Raw genomic sequence first — 13,584 nt, forward strand, 5'->3', positions numbered from 1 at the left:
CCCGATTCCTCCTCCCTCCGCAAGCACTGGAGGGAGGCCCGGGAGACTCACGGGAGCGCTGGGCTGGGGTGAGTGTGAGTCCGGCCTGGCCCCAAGCAGGCAGGACTTGGGCGCGGTACCTGAAGGAAGAGTAGGGGGCGGCCTGCAGGGCCAGGCGGCGGTTGTTCTCCCCACCTGGGCAGCAGGACTTGGGAGCAGCCGCTGCTGCAGCTCCCACTGCCGCGGGGGGAGGAAGCGGCCGCTGGCCAAGCTTGGCGGCTGCGGCTCTAGCACCCATTAACCCCCCGAGCCCGGGCCTGCTGCGGGGACCCAGCGCGCACCCAGCCCCTGGCCAGTAGCGTCTGGGCTGGCTGCCCAGCTGGTGCAATCCCGTGGGCGGCCCCAGAGTGGGGGCAGCAGGCCCCAGCCCCCCCATCCTGCTTGGGTCCCGCAGGAGAACGAATGGGGCTGGGCTGCCGATGCCTCCGCTGCGGGATTGCACCAGCCGGGCAGCCAGCCCAGACACGACTGGCCAGGGGCTGGGCGCAGCGTGCGCGCTGCTGGGTCCCTGCAGCAGGCCCGGGCTCGGGGGGTTCTGGCCCGGGCGCCAAAGCCGCAGCCGCTGAGCGCCACGTGCTTGGCCACTTCCTCCCCCCGCGGCAGTGGGAGCTGCAGCAGTGGCTGCTCCCGAGTCCTGCTGCCCAGGTGGGGAGAACAGCCGCCGCCTGGCCCCGCGGGCCGCCCCCCTACTCTCCCTTCAGGTACCGAGTCCTGCCTGCTCGGGGCCAGGCCAGACTCACACTCACCCCGGCCCCGCACTCCCCTGCGTCTCCTGGGCATGGCATGCTTGGCAAGAGGCGGGGATTTGGGGAGGGAGCCAATGGGGGAAGGAGGGGGCAGAGTCAGGGCGGGGGAGGGCGCGAGCCCTTCTGGGCTCCGGAGCCTTTGCTTGTTTGTCCAGTGTCCCGACCTAACATTGGTCAGGACGCGGGACAAACAAGCAAATATCGGGACGTCTGGTCACCCTAGTTACCACCCTGATGCCATGATACGATGTGGCTCTAGCTGCCACTGAACACAAGTCTATGGGCACACACCACACTGCACCAACGCACGAGCCAGCCAGCCTCTCGCCTTCCACCGACTTCAGTGCCACGGGCCGTTTCCCAGCACAAGGGCAGGGCCCCCGCAGCAGGCAAGGCTACAGCATGTAGCCAGCTGCCAGGCTGGGCATGGGGATGGGAAACGGGGTTGGTCTCCCTGGAAGAATTGCTGATTTCTCCTCTGCTTTCCCCTCCTCAGTCGCCGCCAAAAGGGGCCACCATTCCCTACCATCCCTGCCTCTCCCTGGGGACGGCTCTCCTCTCGGCCAGCCAGGTAAGGGGCAGCTGGAAGAGAGGGAACTTCCCAAGCAAAAACACCCAGGATTCCCTCAGCTCTGCACCAAGGAGATCCCCTGACACCCAGGCAACCGCCTTCCTCTCTTCCTGTTTATTATTAAGGAGGCGCCACGTTACCTGAAGCTCTGCCCTTCTCAGACATCTCTCCTTGTGAGCCCTCTGCAGCGTTAGTTACCAGGGGCTCCCGATCTCACTGGCCTTTAAACGGGGCTGGGGCTGGCTAGCAAGGAACGCCCCAGTTTGGGGGCTGGAGGAGGGGGAACATTTTCATACCCCACTATTAGCAGCCACAGAACAACCCCTGGTGCCCCAGTCCTGGCCGGCCGCCTCACTGATGTTCCTCCGTTTTCCTTTGTCCCCAGGGCTTTTCCATGCAGGGCCAGTACAGCGGGGGGCCTCAAGCCGAGGTGAGTCCGGCTTTGCCTCCTCGGCGCAGGGGGGCTCAATCTCAGTTCCGCAGTGCCAGGAGATCCCAAGGGACCCGTCTCCTCCCATACGCCCTTGAACTGAGCTGCAGCATTGTCCTATTCCACGGCAGCAGAGCTGGCGGCAAGAGCCGGCCTTCGCAAGGCCCTGCTGAATGTGGATGCACCACACCCTTGTCAGGGAGGAAATATAAGCTGGGAGAGGCAAGCCTCCCCACCCCCCACCCCGCCCCTGGCCATCAGTGCACCAAATCCAGCCCTGGTGTGCTGGTCCCAATTATCCCAGGGGAAAATTTGGCCCTTTGTGCGTCCCTCCATCTCTCTTGTCTTCCCAGCACAGCTCTCATCTCTGGGGCATGTTTCCATGTCGAGTTTCCGTGCCTGGTCCTCCCCCATCACTTCCTTCCCCAGGTCAGGCCCACGCAGCAGACACAGCACGGGAGTCCCTCACTCCTGGAGCCACCCTGCAGGGAGATATATCCATGTCCTCCTCTCCCTGCAGCCAACTCCACCTGCCACAAGCCAGGGGCCTACTGCTTCTGCTGCCAGCTGTGCTAGGCCCGTCCACCACTGGGAGCACGTCTCTGTAGGCCTGCAGCTCAGGGCCAGCCCGCATAGGCATGGCAGAGTTGCCTGGTGGAACCTCGTGCAGCTCTGAACACGAGGTGGCCTGTGGCCATGGTCACAGACAGGGCTAGTGGCTGCTGTTACTATGAAAAGCCCTTTTCCCGGGGGGTTCTGCTGTCCCACCCACCCATTGTGGTTCCAACCAGCTGGCAGCCAAAGGGCTGGATGGTGGGTGACCCGATTACTCTTTAGACGTAGCTCTTGCATTTATTTCCCTAATTTCTTCCCTGGGAGCAGGTGACGAAATTGCAGCAACTCTCTGGGCATCCCGTTGCCTTCACCTCTCTGGGCCAGGCACCCTCCCTGGTCCCAGGTAAGAAACCCAGCCCCGCCCCAACCTGCATCCCCAGCAGGTGATCTGCTCATGGAGGGCACACACATCATCAAAATCCTCTGCGGGCGAGCAGGGGCATCCGCTCTGCCCACCCCTGTGGTGGCATTGATGAACACGGGCTATGCCAGGCCCAGGCAAGGAGAGGGGCCCAATTCTACAGAACCAAATAGACGTCATGAAACAAAATCTGTTTGTCAAAGCCCCAGATGTGCAGTGGCTCCACCCCTCCCAGCATGGGGAGATCTGGGACCATGTCTCCAGAGGATGGCAGGGGTTGGGTGTGCTAGGAGAGGATCCATGGCTGCTGCCTTCATCTGACCACAGCTTGCTGCTCCCAAGACAGCCGGAGGGAAGAGGGAGCCAGCCAGCAGCCCAGAGCCCTGCGGGGAAACCCTCCAACTCCACTAGACTCTCCCTAACACCTCCAATCCTTGGTGCTCAGCACCCTCCGGGCAGGGTGCAGCAGGGAGGGGTGTCTGGGTGTTTGGCCAACCCCGCCCCCAACCAGCTGGGTATGGACAAGCCCCAGGAAAAGATATTCCCTGTGCCTGGAGCCCAGTGGCCTTTAGCAGGGGCAGAGCATGGAGGGGAGGGAGGCAGGGGAATCACTAGCAGAGCCCCAGAAATGTTGCCTTTTCTCTCCCTCTCCGGCCAGGCCTGGATGTCAGCCCCCAGAGCAGCTCACAGGAGTTCCTGGTGCCCAATGACGTAAGTTGCCGTTGCTGTCCTGCGAGAGCCTCCTCCCATTCCCACCAGTGCTATGCCTGCCCTGGAGCCTCAGCAGGGAGCCTTTACTGCCAGAGGGGGCAAAGTGCAGAGGAGAACGGCCCCAACCCACCCCAGCTCCCAAAAATCCCCCTCCACGAACATTGGGAGCTTGGGGACCAGACTCTGCTGCTGGCCCGCGGCATTGGAGTGGGGCAAAGGCAAATCCCAGATCCAGCCTCCCCCTGCTCCGTGCAGCAGAGATATCTGGATCGAGGCACGGGCTCCGTGTGGCAGGGACCCTGGCAAAGCCCCACTGTTGCCTTACCCTCATGATCAAATCTCAGCTTAAAGAGCCAGTGTCCCAGTTTTGGACACCAGGGCCTCCCCACCCCACCCATCTAGTCAGGCTTCAGCCGTCACTACGGAGGCCCCGCCCCCTGGCACAAAGGTGCAGCAGCAGCAGCAAAAGGGCTACCCACTCCCTGAGCCCCCTCCCCATTGGTCAACCTAGCTTTAGTTGTGCCCACGGTCCTGCTTTTCAGGAGCGCAGCCCAGAGGGCAGAGCTGGGGCCAGGGGGAAACGTCACCAGCAGAGAGGAATGAGCCAGAACTACCCACACCCACCCTCGCAGCCTCATTCCAGGCACCGGTGCCCCAGGGCTGCTCTCCAGCCACCAGCGCAGGCTGCCAAGCACAGAGCCGCCTCTGTTACAGCTGGTAGGAAGCTGGGGGAGAGGCACAAGGGCAGTGCTGACCTTTCTGCACCCCACCCCCTAAAGTCATCACACCCCAGCCACTGCCTTGGGCCTTTTAAAAAGAGACAAAGTGCAGCATCAAAGACTCGCTGCTGACCCATGTTGGTGAGAACATGGAACTACACCCATGGGGGCAGCGCTGAGTGGACGTGGGGGATGGGAGCCATGCAGGATGTTAAGGTTGGGCAGTCAAGGGGCAACCTATTCCATGATCAGGGGCATTGGGGCCTAGCCACTGCGGGAGCAGCGTCCCATGCTCAGTGCTAGATTCTGGGTTTGGAGGAGGCCCTACCTCCTCCTCTCATTAGGCCCATGCCTGCGGGGCCTCACTGGGCACTGCCCTGTGATGGGGAGGGGCAGGCACAGCTGCTGAGCAGGTGGGAGTGGGTGGGGTGCTAAGAAAGCAACTCCCCCTACTCCTGAAACACTCCAAACAACGTGGCCGAGCAGAGCAGCTCCTGTGTCATGCTATCGAAGGGCACTCCAGCTCCTTCTCCTGGTGCCGCTCTGTCCAGCACTGCTGCTTCCACCCCAGCCCCCGCAAATTAACCCCTCTCTGCTCCTCCCCAGCTGATTGGCTGCATCATTGGCCGCCAGGGCAGCAAGATCAGCGAGATCCGGCAGATGTCTGGAGCGCACATCAAAATTGGGAACCAGAGCGAGGGCTCCAGTGAGCGCCATGTGACCATCACGGGGACCCCAGTCAGTATCACTCTTGCCCAGTACCTCATCACAGCCTGGTAAGGGCCAGCACCCCCACTGGGGGCGGGGCAGGGGAAGGAGCAGCCCATACCCTGGTCTGCAGGGCAGCAGAAGCAAATTTCTGTGTCATGCCTTCTCCTTGAGCTGGGATCTCAGTGAGACTGGGGGGCAGGGAGTGGCCACCTCTTCCACAATCTATGCAGTGTCCCAACACTCTGCCTGCTTATACGATGGGCGTCTTCCAGTCAGACTGGCAAGCGTGTTTGTCACATGCACAAAGACTGGAGTGTCAAAGACCAATGCACCCTGAGCCTCAGGGACCAGCAGTTCTTTCATCCCCACCTTTCTCCAGCCCATCCTAGAGCGGGATGAAAAATGGGTTCCCCCACCCCCCACTGACTCAGAAATGCGCAGCAGTGTCTCAAGGGAGCTGTAGTTCACATGCCTCATGCTCCCGTTTGCCTCTCTAGGCCAGGCTCTCTGGCCAGACTACATCTCCCATGATGCACCACAGCCTCCCTGGTAGGTATTTTGATGGAAAATTTCTGACCAGCCCCAGTTCTTGCCGCCTTTCAGAAGAGATGTGAAACCGAGCCCTGACGCTTGGACGATCCCACGTTGGCCAAATCACAACATGGGCATTCCCTTCTGCCTCCCAAACACTTCCCCTGCAGAGCCAGCCGCAGAAACTGCTCTGCACTCCCACTCCTAGGCACGGAGTGCTGCATAGCACTGCTTGTGCAGCATCTGCCTTTCAGGGAAGGCGAGGGATCCCTCTAGACCTGCTCGGATCAGGTATAAACACTGGTGCCCTGCCAGGGGCGGCTCTAGCCATTTCGCCGCCCCAAGCACGGCGGCACGCCGCGGGGGGGGAGGGGGCGCTCTGTCGGTCGCCGGTCCCGCGGACATGCCTGCGGAGGGTCCGCTGGTCCTGCAGCTCCGGTGGACCTCCCGCAGGTATGCCTGCGGATGCTCCACCGGAGCCGCGGGACCAGCAGACCCTCTGCAGGCACGCCTGCGGGAGGTCCACCGGAGCCGCCTGCTGCCCGGCAGAGCACCCCCCACGGCATGCCGCCCCAAGCACGCGCTTGGCATGCTGGGGTCTGGAGCCGCCCCTGTGCCCTGCCTACGCTTATACATCCGGCGTCTGCATTGGTGAGAGATCTCGCAAAAAGCCTCTGGTGCAGATACAGCCCTGTAATGCAAACTGTGCTGGGAGCCTTCAGGACAGAAGGGCCTATGGCCTCATCTCCACACAAGCTTGCACCGGTTTCATTAAACCAGTTTAGTTAAGCTTGTGAAAACCCCTCTGTGGATGCTCTTAGTTTGGCTTAAAAGCAGTTTATTTTGGTTTAGTTTAAATCAGTTCCTAATCAGCTTAAATTAAACTGCATTAAGAGCATCTGCACAAATTTTGGCATTGGTTTAACTAACTCAGTTTAAAATCCCTAAATCAATACGGCAAACTCCACATGTAGCTGTGTGTGTAACCCACCATTACATGGCATGGTTCTCTGTCGCTCTCTAGTGGCTAACCGGTGTATATGAGTTTATGAGTCAGCTACGGCCTCTGAACGATCAGGCACCTGGTTTTTCAGGTAGGCAGAAGCCCATTCGTTTAGCCAGAGGTGAAGGGTTCAATCCCCACTTCAGGGGGTTGGTGTTACATGCATGAGGGTATTACCGCACCCTTCCTTCCAGCCCCACTCTGTGTGCATCTCACTGCCTCTCTCCCTCCTTGTTCCTCCAGTTTAGAGACAGCCAAATCTACCTCCCAGATGCCCCCCATCTCCAGCCCCGTTGACCTCAGCATGACCTTCTCCCAGTCCCTCAATCCATCGCCGGGCTCCACGCTGACAGCGGTAGCCGCACCCCCTCCCACCTTGCTGGGCGGCCCTTATGCCATCTCCCTGTCCAACTTCATCGGCCTCAAGCCCGTCCCCTTCCTGACGCTGCCCCCTTCCTCGGCTGCGGGGCACAACGGCAGCCTCGCCACCTACACGACCAAGATCTCCACAGCCAACGGCGCCAAGAAAGCAGAGCGGCAGAAGTTCTCCCCGTACTGAGGCTGGTGGGTGGGAAGGTGGCAGGCCAGAGAGGAAGGGGGAGACCACAGGATGCCACCCCCCCAGTTTGTGGGACACCAACAGCACCACTCCAAGGCAGGCACCTGAGCCAGCGCCACCTCATGCTGGGGCATCCCGAGCCATACGTGGGGATGGACGGAGAGTTAGGGAACATGGAGGAGGGGGGAGGGCAGCCTGGAGCCCTGCCGTCCCTGGTGCGTCTTCTCTGGACGATGGGGGGGGGCTGTCTCAGCCTTGCACCCCCCTTCGTCCCCCACTTCTCCACTCCTGGAGGGGCTGGCTCTGTCCCCGTTAGCTTTAGTGCTGTAATTTGTAGGGGAAGTTCCCATCCCCCCCAGCCCTTGGAGGTGAAGGGCACCCTCACCTGACAGCACAGTGCTGGCCGCGCTCACCCCGGGCGGGTGGGCGACAGGGCGAGGCTAGAGGCCAGGTTGAGCATAGCTCGAGGCCCACGCTGTGCTGCCGCCGGATGACTGGGGGCTGCTGGGAAGGACAGAACTGGAATCGGTCACACTCTGCCCAGGAGTCGGCGCTTTTATGATCTCCAAGTACCTAGACTTGCACCAAGCTGGAAACTCAGCCCCGAGCCCTGGCCTCCCCTCCACACACAGAGCCCTGCTGAGAACCAGGCAACAGGCTGGGTCAGGTTTGGAGGGCTATCCTCCAGCAGAAAGGTACCTGGCCTGAAGGGAATTCAAGGCAAATGCTCAGAATATCACAGTGCCTGCCCCTCTTCTCTGCTGGGACAGGGGAGACCCCCCCCCACAGGTTCCTGTGACTCTGGGCAGGGGCATGGTCGGGTATATATTGGGCTAGCCTTGTGACTTATTTGCTGCTACAGTAACTACAGCTCTGGGAAACTGATAGTGGCTAATCAGGAACGCTCTTGGCCTATCCCTGGGGCAGAACCCCAGCTCTGGCAGCTAATGCATGGGCTCATTTGTTCCAAAGACTGTTGGAGTCAGTCGTGATTGGATGAAGACACCAGTCAAAGCTTCCTATGTTTTGCCCCTTCCCCCAGTGGTTCCATGGAGTAACTCCTGGCTCTGCTTTCTCCTTGGAGGAAGCTCCCAAGTTCTGCCCTCCCAAGTGTCCATTACCAGGGCTCTTACCCAGACCTGGATGGATGGATGGATGGATGACACCCACAGTCTCCGCCTTGATGGGAAGTTGCACCCTTGGAGGTGCATCCAGTGCCTTCCTCACGGGTGGAGCCTGGGGTTGGGAGAGGGAAACCAGACTAACAGCCCTAAATAAAGTCCCTCCCCTCCCACAGTTATCCTAACAGATCAGACCAGGGGAGAGAGAGCCAGGCCTTCCTCGCTCAAATGCTTTCCTGCTAGGGGGAATCGGAGGAGGCAGGGCTGGACTGTTTCATTCTTAGACGTACTCCGTGGTGGAGCAGGTGCATCATGAAGCATCCAGCCGGGCTGTGTGTGTCGAACCAGCAGAGAGACTGGTGACTCTGAACAAGGGATTACAGGGTGCTAACAAACGGACTGAGTCAGGAGTGGGAGCATAGGGTCAAGTAACTGCACAGCGAGACTGTTCCTTAGCAATCAGCTGTGTTCACCCGGCACTGAACATGCGCTGTCCTGTGTGTCTGAGATCCTGGTTCCCACTTTAGAAACACCATGATCCAAACAGCCTGTAGTCTCCACTACCAAATCCTGGTGATCAACAGCAGAGAGCAAAGGAGTCTAGGGGCCTGATCCCAGCCGAGGTACATTAGTATCCCTCCACTGAAGTCAAACACCCACTGAGGATCTGGCCTGGCATCTCCTGAAGTTCTGCCTCCACAACAAAGGAATCATCCCCTATCCCCGCCTCTCCCAACAGAGATCCCACCAACTGTGCAGTGAGCTGTCTCCAGCCCACCCTCCACTTGATGGTGAACGTCTCCCCCAGCAGCCCCCTCAAAAAGCTTCCCCTGCCCACCTAGCCCAGCTGTCTTGGAAAATGCTGTACATAGAATTCTCTATTTTTTCCTTCTTTGTAACTTATCAGCAGTTTAATAAAGAGACAAGCCTTGCGAACTCAGGACTCTGGTGGGGTTTAGTGGGCTCCTTCGGCTCCAAAGTGAAAGGTCTGCCATCCATTCAGACCTAGGATAAAGGGAATGGTTTGGTGACTCTCCAGTGAGAGACCTCGCAGGCTAAAGGATGACTCACATGAACAGCTCCAGGGAAAGGCTGGCATGGGGCAGGGGAAAGTCCACACTGGGAGATGTATCCTGCCTGCATTAAAGTGCTGACTAGAGATTGACACAAAGATAACAGCTCAATTAGCACCATGTTGTGTGTGCAGCTGTTACTCACCGTCCCCTCACGATGCAGTGAGCAGCTCCGAGGTGGCCGTCGCACCATTTGGAAAGGTTTCCATCCAGCCACAAAGGGTTTCTCCCAAGCAGGCCACAGCAGAATTGGCAACTCTCACACTTATTGGTATTTTTCTTAAAGCTCCAACTCCTGGAGTCCTTCACTTCTGGGAGACTATCCCTTCACAATTAAAAATTAAAGTAAGTGTCTGGCTTTTCTGATAATGGAGAAAAGCTCGAGACCTTGACCCAGAAAGGGACTAGAAAGAACCCAAACTTTACCAAAAAGTATTCATGATTTTTAAGCCAATCCCACATTTGTTCATTTGGTTTTTGTTTGTTGAGGGCTGGCTCATGATTGTTTGTAATGCTTGGGCTTGCCAATGCTGGTACAGGACCAGTTCAACTCAGAACTAAAGCTCTCTGGGAATTGTAGTGCAGAAGAATGATAGGAGCTGGAGGTGTGAATGGGTAGCACCCCATCTTGGCCTGAGGTCCCCCTGCCGGCAGCCTGCCTCAGTTTCCCTTGTCTTCAGCTCAGACTATCACAGCTCCTCTTATTTGGGTCATCACCATCTCTACTCAGAGCTGAATTTATTACCATTACATATCAGTCCCAAAATAAAGTTCTCAACTCTACCCCAAGTCCATCTTCCCAGTCTGTCCCACTGTGGCCTCCCAGGTAAATTTCCCAGCTTAGAGCCTTTTCCCTAAAGACACAGGATTCCTAGCTGTAACCTGGTCCCTCCCTTCAACTGTCCCCTGCCTTTGCAGATGCCTCTACTTGTTTCTCCCTGTACATCCCCCTCTCTGCAGGGTCCTGTTGCTCTTTATAGACTCAGCTCCTCCTTACCCAGCTGGTTCTTCTGATGAACTCTCACCCCATTCCTGATGTGACAGGCAGGTCTAACAGTGTTGGGCTGACCAGCTGCAGGCCTCCCACCCTTAAAGGGACTGGCCCCCCATTACTGGCTCCTTCAGCCTTCCTTAGGATGAGGTTCTGTGAGCTACTTACGCATGGATGGGCAGGAATGGGCTCACTGAGAGAAGAGGAGTAGCAGCAAGCCCACTCAAGGGGCTGACCGGGAGTCTGAGGGAGCGATCCCAGCTGGCGAGACACACTGGAGTCATTGCAAAGCCCAGGCCAAGGCAGGATGCTGGCCTGGGCAGAGCAGACTCATGGGTCTGTCCCTTTGCCCATTCAGTCTGTCAGCATCCAGAAGTTTAGACCTGTCAGCCCATGTGTCAAATCAAAGACAAGGCCCCCCCCCCGATCAGGATGGCCTGGAAAGGCCCTCCAGAGACCCAATCAGCTGGAATCCCCTTGAGACCGTTCTCTGTAGGGTATGAGCTGGAATCCCCTGGCAGAATATTGGCAGGACTCCCCAAATCCCCCATGGAGTCTTGGCTGGGATACCCCAAGGTCCCCTTCAAGGGCACCCTATCAGCAGCGCTTTTGAAGCCAATCTCTTTAAACCTGTCAGACAAAGAGCTTTCTAGGGCAATCAGACCCATACTACTGCAGCTGCCTTAATTAATTAAATAGCAACAAAATTATGCAAAGGGAAGGGGAGGAGAGAGTAACGCAACAGAGGTTGTGAAGCCCCATGGGGCCGGTTTCCAAAGCAACCCGGCTTGGAAACCCAGCTGCTCATTGCTCTAGACTGGAGTGGGCCTCGACCCCCCAGCTGTGGGGATGGGGGCACTTGACGAGAGTGGAGTGGCTGCCAACCTGGGTAAAAAGGCTGCTGGAGTGGCACAGCCGCCCCGCTGCCTTGGAGAGCAGTCGGGCAGGCTGCATTGTTCTGCCCGTAATTACCATTCAAAAGGAGAGGACCCCCATGGTGTGCGACACCCCCACACAAGGGCTGTGCAAGCAGCAGCCATTCTCCGCTCTCTGGGGGGGAACCGAGGCCCTGCTCCTCAGAGAGCTCTAGGCCCCAATCTAACTCCCACATGGATTTAGGCCCTAGATCCCCATTGAAATCAATGGGAGTTCAGTGCCTAAATAGCTCTGAGGATCTATGCCCAGCTCCCCAGAGCCCATAGGGAGCTGGAGTGGTTTGGGGGTGGTCCTGGTCAGCTCCCTTTTTTCCTGGTGCAGCTGCTGTTGCTCAGGGGTAGGGAGGGGATGGTGTTTCAGTTTAACCCCTTCTCTGCTGGCGGCATCATCTGTGTGAGGCTTTTGTGCGCAGGGAGGCATTATGGCCATTACCCCCCCGCACACACACACACACTGCACACTTACTGTCCCAACCCTCTTGGGAACGGGGGTCTCTTCCCAGTCACCATCTGTGATTGCCTGGGCTCAGCCTCCCTGGGTGGTGAGGGCTGGCACATGACCGGGTGCTGGGACTGTACAGATGCCTGTGTGTGATGGGGAGAAGGGGGGGCGAGTGAGCCAGCAGATAAGAGGGAGAACGCAGCTGCCTTATCAGGAGCATGTGCAGCACGCTAGGGGGTGCGCCTTTCTCCTGACCTGGCCGCCAGGCAGCCCCGTGTTTGAAGAGTGCAGCCAGGGAAACGGCTCTGCTTCCTGCCTGGGGCGCCTAGTTACAACAGGGCTTGGGGTGGGGTCTGACTGCCAGCATGCGGAGCAGCTTGCTTCCCCCTTCCAGAACTGGTGGCAGGGCTGGGGCAGGTTAGGGCAGGGGATTGTGTATGGGGGGAACCCCAGGAGCCTCAGATGAGGGGAGAAGTCCTTCATCCTTGTGACGGGGGGGCCTCAATCACTGCAGTGCAGCTCCCTCCAGGCCTTCTCTCCACTGGGCCGGGTGTGCTCTAGGCTTCCTCTGGGCCAAGCCGCAGCAGCTAGGAGTCTGCTACGGCCCTGCCACTCATGCTTTTGGCTCTAGTGGGCCTCAGTTCACTCCCCAGCACACTTGCCCTTGTGCACCTCCTCACTGAGCAGTTCCAACCCACACCAGATTTCAGAAGCCACGGTGTTTGCACGGGCGCACCCCCCATCCCGGCACACAGCATTACCATGCTGTGCAGGGCCCACCTCCTGCTCTGAAGGCAGCAACCCCAGCGGGAGCTGGAACCAGGATAAAGGCCACAACCAGAGGGAGAGAATGGTGGTTACAAGAACCCCACGGCTCGTCAGCTCTCTCTTATTAAAGAGACTCACCGAAAATGCTCCTTGCATCAAACCTGGACACTGACCACTGGTGGCAGGCCGGGGAGCCAGAATGCAGCCCTGTATTCACACCGTCCACATCACTGGAATAATCTTTGTACAAAATACGCCGTGTGAGGCATCATTTGAAAACGAATAACTTGCTGGTCAGTGATATCATGGTGAAATGTGTGTAGCGACATTACATGTAAAGTCACAAACGTACGCTGAAATCATGTGTTTGCTAGACAAGCCTGTTTCTCAAAGACAAAGGACAAAACTGACACCCCTAGCCAGGTGGCCATCACATAGCCATTCCTTGGCAAGGAAGCGGGGCAGGAACAAACAGAGCTGCATCTTAGCAAACAGCATGAACCCGCTTTCCCCACGAGCTGCCTTGTCTCTGTCCTCACAGCGGATATGAACTTTATCTAGGGGTAACTCTTGGGAAAATGCAACAGTCCTGTGGCACCTTATAGACTAACGGACGTATTGGAGCATGTGGCTGACGAAGTGGGTATTCACCCACGAAAGCTCATGCTCCAATACGTCTGTTAGTCTATAAGGTGCCACAGGACTCTTTGCTGCTTTTACAGATCCAGACTAACACGGCTACCCCTCTGACACTTGGGAAAATGAATTTCAAAGGGGGACTGAAGTGTAACAGTGAAGGACAAAAACACCCCAGGTGTTCTCTCCCTAGGCAGTTCTCTTTGCCACCTAAGAAGACAAAAGAAAGAGCCTGTGGACTTTGGAAGCAGAGCCTGGCCTGAGTGCTTGGTTCAGAAAACATGTGGCAAGGGACTTCACCTTGAACTGAGTCCAGTTTATCAAGCTGAGAGAGCGTTTGAGCTTTATTTGTCTTGTGACCGTTTCTGGCTTTAAAGCCGCCTTACTTGTACTCACATAAAATCTCTCTCTTTGCAGTTAATAGACTGGTTTTATTCTTTAATTAAAACTAAGCCCACGTTGTAAAGCGTGTGGGTAACTCTGCTGAAGGCAGATCCCCTTAGAGGGGCTATGGACTGTCCAGGAGAGGGCAGAACACATGCTTTGGGGTTGGGGTGGGGGAATCTGGGACTGGGAGCATGCGGAGGTCACCCTGCAGTAGTAACCAAGGCTGCAGGAAGGC

At 57.8% G+C, this 13,584-nt stretch overlaps 1 protein-coding gene across 2 annotated transcripts in view; it reads left to right on the plus strand.

The window, feature by feature from the left end:
- The window catches only part of PCBP4 (poly(rC) binding protein 4), a 34,272-nt gene extending 25,260 nt beyond the window's left edge, over window positions 1-9,012 (plus strand). For both annotated transcript variants that reach the window (XM_039482686.1, XM_039482687.1), the window contains 6 exons: window positions 1,282-1,356; window positions 1,742-1,786; window positions 2,669-2,744; window positions 3,421-3,473; window positions 4,799-4,968; window positions 6,681-9,012. In XM_039482686.1, the coding sequence (XP_039338620.1) occupies window positions 1,282-1,356; window positions 1,742-1,786; window positions 2,669-2,744; window positions 3,421-3,473; window positions 4,799-4,968; window positions 6,681-6,996 (735 nt within the window). In that variant the 3' untranslated portion in view covers window positions 6,997-9,012. The remainder of the gene's footprint in view (window positions 1-1,281; window positions 1,357-1,741; window positions 1,787-2,668; window positions 2,745-3,420; window positions 3,474-4,798; window positions 4,969-6,680) is intronic.
- The last annotated feature ends 4,572 nt before the right edge of the window (window positions 9,013-13,584 follow it).

This window comes from Mauremys reevesii, linkage group 7 (genome assembly GCF_016161935.1).
Source record: "Mauremys reevesii isolate NIE-2019 linkage group 7, ASM1616193v1, whole genome shotgun sequence".
NCBI classification, from domain to species: Eukaryota; Metazoa; Chordata; order Testudines; family Geoemydidae; genus Mauremys; species Mauremys reevesii.